The 10,719-nt window shown below is 46.9% G+C and overlaps 4 protein-coding genes across 4 annotated transcripts; all 4 read right to left on the bottom strand.

The window, feature by feature from the left end:
• Positions 1 to 154: 154 nt before the first annotated feature.
• Positions 155 to 1,999, bottom strand: V1513DRAFT_453516 (mitochondrial carrier domain-containing protein). The gene is made up of 3 exons (XM_066899248.1): positions 1,905 to 1,999; positions 1,385 to 1,403; positions 155 to 1,333 (listed from the first exon to the last, which is right to left on the bottom strand). Exons 1-3 carry the CDS (start codon positions 1,917 to 1,919, stop codon positions 471 to 473), a joined length of 897 nt encoding a protein of 298 aa, XP_066750860.1. The 5' UTR covers positions 1,920 to 1,999; the 3' UTR covers positions 155 to 470.
• Positions 2,000 to 2,512: 513 nt separating this feature from the next.
• V1513DRAFT_453524 (uncharacterized protein) lies at positions 2,513 to 4,104 on the bottom strand. Its single transcript, XM_066899249.1, has 2 exons — positions 3,974 to 4,104; positions 2,513 to 3,921 (listed from the first exon to the last, which is right to left on the bottom strand). The coding sequence occupies exons 1-2, from the start codon at positions 3,990 to 3,992 to the stop codon at positions 2,711 to 2,713; spliced, it is 1,230 nt and encodes a 409-aa protein (XP_066750861.1). The 5' UTR covers positions 3,993 to 4,104; the 3' UTR covers positions 2,513 to 2,710.
• A 1,150-nt stretch (positions 4,105 to 5,254) lies between these two features.
• Positions 5,255 to 5,936, bottom strand: V1513DRAFT_453525 (uncharacterized protein; the record flags this gene model as incomplete). Its single annotated transcript, XM_066899250.1, has 1 exon — positions 5,255 to 5,936. A coding segment is annotated over exon 1 (511 nt), but the record flags the coding sequence as incomplete, so codon positions are not given.
• A 25-nt stretch (positions 5,937 to 5,961) lies between these two features.
• On the bottom strand, positions 5,962 to 9,159 carry V1513DRAFT_453526 (uncharacterized protein). Its single transcript, XM_066899251.1, has 5 exons — positions 8,771 to 9,159; positions 8,144 to 8,686; positions 7,250 to 8,091; positions 6,117 to 7,196; positions 5,962 to 6,058 (listed from the first exon to the last, which is right to left on the bottom strand). Exons 1-4 carry the CDS (start codon positions 9,001 to 9,003, stop codon positions 6,136 to 6,138), a joined length of 2,679 nt encoding a protein of 892 aa, XP_066750863.1. The 5' UTR covers positions 9,004 to 9,159; the 3' UTR covers positions 5,962 to 6,058; positions 6,117 to 6,135.
• Between the last annotated feature and the right edge of the window lie 1,560 nt (positions 9,160 to 10,719).

The raw sequence follows: 10,719 nt of genomic DNA on the forward strand, positions 1-10,719 counted from the left end.
CGCTTGACCCAGTGCGTCTACAACATTCTCGAGTGAACCCACTAGATGCCTACAATTCGAGAAGCAAAAATCTTCCACACACTAGAATTCGCTCCGTCCGCGAACCCTGAACTGGGCGAAAATAGATGAGTTATATTCACCAGGAAGTGCCGGAAATCGGCTACATAAAAACTCAGTCTTTTATTGTTATGACGAATTACTAGATCCCCTCTCCAGAAATCATTTTCGCAGGCTGAGCCATCTAATCGGCACCAAATCGGCCATGAGTAGAGATTTCGTTCGTTATTAAATAGGGAGGCGCCTGAGGCGCACGACCGCCAACGCGAACTGCAGGATTGCCAAGACGACCATCGCCACCGCTCTACGAGAAGGACCGTGCCATGACAGACGCAGCAACTTCACTTACACCGCGCCCCAACTACTCGACCTCCGAACACTGCCGATAATATCACTTAGCCAGAGCCACCTGACTATTTCTTGCCAAACAGGATAGGTAGAAGCTCGCAAATGGAAATGACACCAGCTCCGGCGACACCACGGAGAATATTAACTTCGACACCCTTGAAGAGAGAGCCGACGCCATCGGTAGCAATAATCTTGGAGAATGCGTCGAACGAGGACTTATATTTAACAGCCTGGCCAGAAGTCATCATCATACGACGACGAACAGTGTCAATAGGATAACAAGCAATAGTAGCCGCCGTAGTAACCGCCCAGCCGAGCAAGAAAGTGGCGAAGAAGTTACCCTCAAGGGAACCGACGAGAAGAACAGGCTTGATAGAGTCATAGAGGCCGAAGTACAAACCACGGTAAGCAACCATACCAACAGCGCAAGGACCGAAACCACGGTAGAGACCGGCAAGGCCGTCAGAGGCAAGCGTCTTTTTGTAAACATCAACCAAACCGTCGAACTGACGTTCTCCACGCTTAGCAGAGGACTTGATGTCGTTAGCAAGACGGGTGAAGGCGTATTCAAGAGGGTAGACGAAGAGAAGGGTAGTAGCACCAGCGGCACCACCAGACGCAAGGTTACCAGCGAACCACGTCCAGTAGCCGTATCTCTCCTTGTTGAAACCGATGATTTGAAAACGATCCCGAAAGGCGAAGCTAAGCGCCTGTGCAAAGAAGTAACGGATAAGGTTAACGGTGTTACCCCTCCAGAGAGAAGCTACACCCTCGTTGGCAGTAGTACGTTTCAAGCAGTCGACAATACCACCGTATTGTCGATCAAGACGGCCCTGCCTGATCAACTCATCCTGGTTCTGGAGAAGAAGCTTTATACGCTCAGTGGGAGCAGCAACGGTCTTCGAGATGGCAGCGCAAACACCGCCAACTGGGACAATATTAGCATATCACTATAAATTTTTCAATTGACTAAACTGACTTAAGAAATCGATCAGGAGCTAAAATCGTCGTTAGCGCGGAACAAAAAGAATGATAATCCGCTACCATTGGCTCTCTCTGATCGCTCTGGAGGGCCCGCTACAACATCAAGTGAGAGAGCGCTGCGCTAGAAGAGTTATCCGGCAACATCACTTGAATGTCCTGCTATGTCGCTTCATCACTAAGAGCCCATGCAACAATCAACGCTAGCGTTGACAATTCCAATTGCATGGATAGAACGCAGCCAAGACGAGCAGTGCCCTTACAACTGCATTGATGATGTAATACCACTGATGGAGAAGCGTATAACCAGTGCGCATCATATCTGACAAAAAAACTGCCTCAGGCAAATGTGGGACACAATTGCTTATTTAACAGTATCATAAGCAAATATTTGATTATATCGATTAAATCATTATATTGCTTGCTTGCCGTAAAGAATGGCGTCGAACAAAATGCGTACACCCGCCTGAGCAGAGTTCCAAATCCGAGGTTCAATCTATCCAAAAAATAGTACTTACAGTGGAGTCCGTCATGTTGAAATTGAGAATAACTGTTACTGCGAAGAAGAGAGGAGAAGTGGAGGCTAGTGAACTGACAGATGGAAGGGAAGAGGAGTTGACTCATTGAGTAATATGTTAGCGGAAGGCGTTTTATCCAAAACGGTATTCATTGATGTGATTGGCCGTTTCCGTTCGGTCTCATGAGATCGACCGACTTCACAGTTATGCCAAAATTGCTCTCGTTCTCGTGTCTGCGACCGTCACTGAACGATTATATCTGCTCTGTACTTCGTTGGCTCATCTTGAAAGTGTAAACGATTTAGTTTTCTACAGCCCGTCTCGTCGCTACATGGACGCACTGTGCGTCAACTGCAGACTGGCCAGCAGACTACGCCACCAAGTGTACCCGTCCAACAATCCGCATTCCTTTGGTCCTCTCCTTGAGGTCGAACAGTTGACAGTGGCGAGAATTTGTCCCGTCCGTCGCGGAAGTTTCCTCTCATGGTGCTGTGGCGATCCTTGTGTCAGCAAACGTGTAGTTGGCGTTTGATCCTTAAATATGGTATCTACTGGTGGACACGAATGATAAATATATTCGCATTCGTACGAATATTCGCAATTCGAATGCGAATATTTGGGATGTTTTATGCTTAAGAATGCGAAGGCGAATAAACTTCGTCCTTGCCGTACATACCCCATACCCCTTAACAAAACAAGCTCAATCTAATTTGAGGTTGACAAGATTTCAGTTCATTACCTTGCGCTACTATAACCGGACGCTTCATAAAAGTACTCTAATTAAGATACTCCAATACTTCATAGTTTTAGCCGACCCCCTGATAGAGTTGGGGCGAGAGCATGTGCATGTCTAAGTCATAGTATATTCCCGAATGGACAATAATGGCATGCGAAATCCACAAAGTTCTAGAGTCGCCATTATTAAACGAGAGTCCAATGCCGGCGACGATGTTATGACGATGCTCTAGGCTCATAACATCAAAATCTGGAGTGATATCGTTTCCCAATTCGATCGATTCAAATATCTTGTCGTCGATCCGAAAGCGTGGTACGTGATCTTCACTTTTCCCAGGAGTCAATAGAACGTCAAGGTTGTTTTTCTCTAAAAGAATCACGCTCTTGCCTTGCGCGTGAAAGTGATGTCCACAAACGTAGCCTGAAGCTGTTGACTCCAAGATAATTTTTATTGATGTGAGCTTGATATTTAAGATCCCAATTATTCGCGAAATGTCGTCCACTTGAACTGAAATGTATATTTCAAGTGGAATTCGTTCCAAAAGAGAAGCTTCGTTGCTGTATAGTACCATCTCAGCTTTCAAAGGAACATCGACATATGTATGCTTTGACGAAATCGAAAACAGCCTTTTCAACCCAGATACTTTTGGCAAAGCCCCTGGAACAAAATACTCTTCTGGTAACTTGCCACATTTAGCTGAGAGAATAACGTCCTTATATTCTGTGGAATTATTCCCACTGTTGCGAACATAAAGCTTGTCTGATGCATCCACGACCAAAGCAGGAATCACGGTGACTGCGCAATATGTTGACTTATTAGAGCTGAAAATTCCAGGGCGATTGACGGTAGCAATCACACGATAATCGACATATATGTTACTGTTGGCGTGAAAAGTGGGTGGCAGACCAATCCTTGCTAAGTCAGCATCGTCCACTGAGTGTTGGCAGGAAGTCCGCTGACTGTTCCTGCAGAGCTGATCGACGGCTGCTAGTGCTAGACATGTGCACTCTGAAAATACAGGAACTTGGAACGCGAATAGTAAAATCTGCTCGCCAGGGAGTAATATTGAGCCTCTTGGCCGATCAAAAAGTGACGTAATAATGTCGACGTGCGTGTGCACCTCCTCAATCCGGTGCGAATGATTATCGTGTTTTTCTTCTCGCGCAGTGACTGAAACTCCTCTAAAGCGTACAGTGATGTCGTCAATTTTAGTCGGTTCTTTCAGAGTGATACTGACTGTACCAGTCAATGCAGAGCCGACGGACACGACCGGACTATCGACTACGCACGAATATTAGTACGACTCCGCAGACACATCATCAGAAGCACTTACGAAACAAGGCGACGTGCATTGTGGTACATTCAAAATGAGTATTGCCAGTTATAACTGAACGTGGACGACTAGCAAAGTCATGGCATTCTTATATAAGGTTATTACCGGCACTGAATTACAGAGTATCTACGATATGGCCATTTCAGGAGTTCGATAAGCGTAACTACGTCACCGTACGCATTTGCAACGAGGTGGCGCTGCTCCGAAGTTCTGACAAATAGACGGAACAGCTCGGGCCAGCCACATCCACATCCAATTTTGACGTACGACAAAAATTTTTGCCTCCGTTGGATTACTTGAGCAGTTACGATTAGTCATAATGCTAATGGTCTTTGCCCACCGTCAGCTTATGAGGATGTGAGATTTTCTATCGGACATTCCACATCTCAGTAACATGTTAGGCGGCCGCCCCTGCCAATGCCAGAATGGCCGCAAGCGATCGCGCGAAACGTGTACAGGGTTTCGGGTTTACCGACTGGACCATTTATCCATGCCCTCTTCGTGGACCTCCACCCTGCAGTATTCCAACGACACTAAGCGCATCCGCCATATTCTTGCCAAACAAGGATCTGCGGCTACACATCACATCCTTGAAGCGAACGGAGTCGAGTCCCGTCAGCGAAAGTTGCGGTCGTCGCATTCAGCCGAGAGCAACTTGGACTAGGCGTATTCTGTTCAGAGGACAAAGTGTAAACCTATTACCGTCCCCGACTCTCCGGACATTAGTAATCGCCCCAATTTGCTTATTCATCGCCATGAGACAGACCGGAGAATTCTGTCTGGCTGTAAGCGTGATAAGTCCCTGCCATCCAAATTATGATCACTGACGCTTCGCTTAACATATAAGCTGTGTTCCGGGGGCTGAAATCACGGGGCGACGAGATCTCTTTCATAGTAACGAGCCGCACGCTGTGAGGCAACACTCAAAGGTGGGTTGTATACGACGATTACAAAAGCGTTCGTGTGCTACGTCACTGGAGCCCCTGAAAAATTGCTTGAGCACAACTATAAATAAGCTGCGCGGATATTCACATGTGTATCCGCAGCCGTACGTCACGTACAGATGACGTCACCATCAACGCTCTTGAGAAAACTCGCAACCAAGACGGATATAGGTGAAAGCCGGAGCGGAGGATCTACTGTGGCAAACACTACGTCGGTAGTGGGCATGCCACGTGTGACACCTTGACAGAAAATGATCACGGTGACGCTGACGGCTGACACTCTCAATGATTATCGGATCATGGGCTTCTACAGCTCTGCTGGCATTCTTGCAACAAAAACAAGTCCCAGTTGCTCTGTAATACTGAAGAGGTGAATCCTGGACCTTGGAGCTCACAATCCTGAAAAGACGACTGCTGTATTTCTTTGCTACACGACATTCACAGTATCCAACAATAAGACTTCGCAACCACCATAAGTATACATCCTCGCACTCAACTTAAAGCGAACTTCGATCTCGCGCGTAAATTGGCTCCGTAAAAGTATAAAATGTATATGCCAATGATGCCGAGGACAGAAAGACCTCCAAGAAGACTGATACCCTTGCCAATCCCGAGATTGAGATACATCGGTCTGGCAAATACAATGCTCCCCGATGCGAATGCAGAACGACAAAAGTCATTTGCCGCGAACAGTGAAGCGGCGTAAGTGGGGTACGTAAGCGGGAGGTAAACGAATATGCATTGCAGGATTATAAACGCGCTACCACCGTAAATTAAAATCCCAATGGTCGGTACCACCCAATGGATCGATTGGCGAGCAGTCCAGCCAAACAGAAATAAACCGATCGTGGGGCCGAAAACCGCAAATAGGGATGGGACGAGACGATGTTCCTGTGCCCGAAGCCCGTGCTTCATGATATCGGGCTCGAGGTAGAACCATAAGTACGCAGCGAAAGTCATTGCAGCAATGGTGCATGACATCAAGACAGCAAGAAAGACGAGACCCATTTCTCCAAGGTTCATCCCGTAGATATCGATGTAGACAAGCAATATCTCTATAATCATATTTTGTTATTAATCTTGAGCTTGAAACACTGGACACGCAGAGCAAAAGTAAAAAAAAAAGGCCAAAGCAATATCTCTATAATCATATTTTGTTATTAATCTTCAGCTTGAAACACTGGACACGTCTCTTATACCTTTTCTCATAAAAACATCTTAGAGTGTGTGCACATTCTCTAAACCATCATCTTCTCCATCTACAAGACTTTCTGCCTCCTTATCGGGTTCTTCATGATTGCGCTTCCTGGTGATCTTTCGGGCCTCTTCCAAACTCAAAGCGTGGATTCCCTTTGTCAAGTGGCGTGTCAAACTTTCAGGCCTCTTCCAAATAGTCTTGCAAGCTGGTGAACCTCCAATAAAGCATGCAGTTGGTTGGAAAGAAGCAGCTGCCGATACCTTTCGAAGTGATATGTCTTCCGGTAAGTACGGCTTCTGTGCAGCCAAAACCGCGAGATTATGGCGAAGTTTCAGATGCTGTTTGTACTTATGCATTTGGTCCCAAAGAGTTGTTGATGTGCATCCGGGAAAAGAACATCGCATTGGTGGCTCGATAGGGTGATGGTAATGCGAAAGGTGGTTGGAGAGATCAGTACGGGTTCGGAAAACCCGATCATTGGTACATCCTGGAATGTTACACTTTCTGGGTTCCCAACAATGAGCACTATCAACGTGTACTTGAAGAGCTTTGGAGCTCGCATAAGCTGATCCGCAACCTTCGTATTCACAGATTAACGGCCTCTCCTGTCTATCCTTTCGGTCTTCACCCTTACATACGAGTTCGTGGACTTCTAGGTTGTTTTTCGACTGAGTGCTGTAGTCGTGACAATTCCCGCATTTGTATACGAATAGAGTCGGATAGTCTCTTGAATTTCCCATCGGACAATGTGTTGGGAAGTGCTGGTGAATTGATTTTATATGGCCTTGAAGAGGGATGTTTCGAACAATATTGATTTTGGAGAATGCTTCAACGAATGCTCGCCCTGGGAGTGCCAAGATGCTAGTCTTACTGTTCTGTTCTACGTTTTCGAGGAATATATCCAAGCCCATGGCTTGTTCGTCTTCACCGAGGTCCTCGATGTTATTGTATATAATTGAATCAAGTCTCTGAGCTGCGGTATCTTCTATAACCGCGTTATTTCCATCGAGGAGGAAAAGACGCGGATCGATCAGTGAAGTTAGTGCAGTGTTCACTGAAGAATCTGTTGTAGGGAGTGGCTCTGATGGCACCTGTCAGTTATTGAGTTCAAGTAAATGACTGAAGAGGACTTGCCGTCGTCGGTTGGTGTGACAATTAGAGAGGGTGTGGGCGAGGTTGCAGAACTCCGGGAAGATATGGATAGACTTGATGTAGTACTCCTGGAAGCAGTACTTGGAGTTGACACGGATGCCCGCGAGGTTGTGGATGGAGTCGTATCCTGATTTTTCTCCGACTCCATCCAGTCCAATTTTCTCTGGCCATGGATCGCCTCGCCAGCTCTCTGTCTTGCGTTCTTGGATGCGGGATCAACATTTTTTTCTTTACAGTAGGTGGTGATTTCGCCTTTCGTAAGTCGTCTCTTCTTGTATTTGTTTCCAATTGCAGGCGCTTTCCTGCTCGCAAACATCTGCTCAGCTCTAGCAGTATAGGTATCCTGCTCGACGTCTCCTACATACTTGTCCGTGGTGCCTTTAAGATAGCTTCCCGAGGAATGTCCAATCACTCGAGCAACCTCCTTGGTAGCAACGCCAACCGGGAGGTCAGAGGACGACCTCATATTTGCAAGATCTCTGAAAGCACCCCGACGAACATCGTGAGAAACTAGACTCGCAAGGATACCAGCCATAAGTCCTAAGTCTTGTGTTGTTCTGTTTACTTGTCCGGTTGGAGCAGGTAAATCCCAAGCTATAAAAGCACTGCATTTGTTCAATTGGGGAATGACCGGGCGCTCCGGATGTAGCCATTGGATCATCCGGTCGTGTCGGTAAGACGCATGCGTTAAGGCATCATCGATTGACAAGATGTTACCAGAGCGGAGAGCCTGTATAAGAAGTAGCTTGATTGGGCAGACGACATTTAGTGAAGGATCGCGCAAGGCTTTCAAAGGGACATCCCGATCCTCATTCGTGTCGAGTCTAGAGGTCTTGTTAGTTCCATAACAAGAAAACTATCAGAAAACTGTCTTACTTCTTCTTTTTCTCGAATTTCAAGAGGCAAGTAAGCTGGATGTCGTCGATCGTGTTCTCGTTTGGAGGAAGCTTCATCACCATATGGCTCCATCGCATATATTCCGCTGTGTAGCCTTTGCTCAATGTTATTTCCCCTCCCCGACAACCTAAGGCGGATTGCAGAACAACGGTCAGGGCCTTGTGAATGATGATATCCCATGATAAGCAACCCTCATCTAGTGCTGCTTGTAGCCAGCATCTGCACATCTTTTCGACAATGCTCACACCAATCCACTGAAACTTTTCCCGTCTTCTGCCTCGAGAAAGCTTCCCTTCGTCTGAGAGATCGTCAATGACCGCATCTATCCTGGCACACTCGTGTTTGCTTAGGTTGAATTTAGGGTATTCGAATACTAAAGCCGCGAACAAACTTAGGATTCCCTTCTTGATAGATATGCGTAAGGGCACTAGTGCTTCAGAGCCGCGACCTTTGATATGCTTGACCGCTGTATCGATGAAACGAATTATTGTGACATGATCTGGGCCGGTCTGTGGGTCGACACTAGGAATCGCGATCAGTTCAGTGAAGTGGAGTAATATCGAGGAGTTCTCGAACGCTAATGTGAAATAGGAACTGTGAACTTACGGAATTCTGTTATTTGTTGTGTAGCTTTTAATCCGATTTAGCCAGAGAGAACGTCCGTATTGGGTTGCGGGAGCTCCCCGAGTATCAGTAAGGCGATGCAGCCTCTTCTTCGAGGATATGCGATCTTCAAACAGCGCATCCCTCATGGAGGTGATGCTCTTTGAACCTGCATTAGCATACCTCTTCTGCACAGGTGAGATTTCTATGTCGGAAGAGTTGAATGGCTCATCCATCTCTAGCAGTGGAGGAAACGTGTCGGTCTGTCTGAGGGAGGATGGAAGAAGATGGAAAATGTGGGTGCAGTGAACGAAAGGGAAGGGTTAGGTTTTTGATTTACACGACGATATATCAAGAAGAAAAATTGGATTGCGAGAATTGCAACAAGGACGGGAAGGTGAGAGACACGAGATCAGGGCATGTAAACAAAACATGGTAAACAAACGCACGCACCAAAATTAAATCACGTGACCCAACTTTTTTGGGGGGAGGAGTTAGGTTCTTCAAGGTTCAAGGGGGGAAGGTCAGGGTCATTAAGGGAAGGAAGGGGCGGTAGTCTTGGAGTGCTCCGGCGGCAACCACACCAGCTCACGGACCGCAAGGCCTCTTCATCCTCTCTAGACGCTCTGTTAGGTTAATATGACCTAGCTTAGAGGTATTTGTTATTATCAAAGGCCGCGGACATGCAACAAACGCACGTGATGGCTTAACGAATGTCTGCGGCATCTACTACTCTTCTTTCGAGGAGCTAGAAGCGGAACTCATCCATTACTGCATAATAAGATTAGGTAGGAACTCTATCCGGCATTCATCCGTGGCGCTATGAGGGAATCCAGCATCCGTGGCGCAAAAATGATGCGGAAGTGATTTGTTTAGTTCTTCTGTCGGATGTGATGGAGTGAACTCAGCACTTGGGGCCGAGAAGTGTCGCTTTATTCGGCGGTTGAGAAACGTCTCCTATTACTGAGCCGCACCTGCTGCGGATTTTTGTCGTTACTATCATAGAAGATGGCCAACTAACTACACAACCCTGTGTGTAGCACAGATCGCACAGATCACGAGACTAGGTTCTTCCAGTCAGACCCATGCGGCGCAAATCCGCAACGTGCGGCGCTAAAATATATGCTGCCTTTGCACGCGTTCCGGCGTCAAGTGTCTGCCCGAACACGTTGACAATACATCCACAATTCGCGATGTTATTATTATTATTATTATTATTATTATTATTATTATTATTATTATTATTATTATTAAAACATCAACAATGGCCCAGCTGATATACAATGTCTGGAGACAGCGTCTTCTCCATACGCTGATCGGATACTTTCGGCCGCAAGTCGCCTCTTCGCATTCGCCGTGCAACAACAACGATCGCGCTCGGACGGGGATTCGCGCCGAAAACGAACCTCGGCTATTCATGGAGATTAATTAATTAATATTTTGTATTCGGACCGATGAGTGTCTTGACAAGTCTGGGGTTAGTTACACAGATCGGATGCTTTCGCGCGCTTGCCGACGCGTCCGCCGCAGCGTTTCTGGAACACGTCCACGACGCGTCCGTCGCAGCGTTTCCGGGACGCGTCAACAACGCGTTCCTCTCTCATCCACAATTCGCGAAGCTCTAAACGTCCACAGTGGCCCAGCTAATATGGAATCCTGGAGACAGCGCAATTTCGAGTTCTCCAGAGGGTTTAGCCAATAGTGAGTTGCTGTTCGCGTCATTGCGGATCAGCCCCAATCCGACACTGCCGGCTGCAAGACGTCCCATAAGTCTGATACTGAAACGCGCTCGGACGGAGATTCGCACAGAAGACAACAAATTAAATTAATCATGCAATTAATTAATTAATTCGCATTCGAATGCTGACGGCGCTTGCCCGCTTTAGCGCGCTCGTCTGGTTATAAATATGGCCATCTTTCCCCACTGCTGCTGCTGCCCTTACAACTTGACA

This window comes from Lipomyces chichibuensis (assembly GCF_038497645.1).
Source record: "Lipomyces chichibuensis strain CBS 12929 unplaced genomic scaffold V1513scaffold_59, whole genome shotgun sequence".
Classification (NCBI taxonomy): domain Eukaryota; kingdom Fungi; phylum Ascomycota; class Lipomycetes; order Lipomycetales; family Lipomycetaceae; genus Lipomyces; species Lipomyces chichibuensis.

Coding starts and splice junctions, on each gene's coding strand:
- V1513DRAFT_453526 (XM_066899251.1), bottom strand. CDS start 9,003: ATGGATGAGCCATTCAACTCTTCCGACATAGAAATCTCACCTGTGCAG. Junction 8,092..8,143: donor AAATTCGAGAAAAAGAAGAA/GTAAGACAGTTT, acceptor CAAGACCTCTAG/ACTCGACACGAATGAGGATC. Junction 7,197..7,249: donor TGTCACACCAACCGACGACG/GCAAGTCCTCTT, acceptor AGGTGCCATCAG/AGCCACTCCCTACAACAGAT.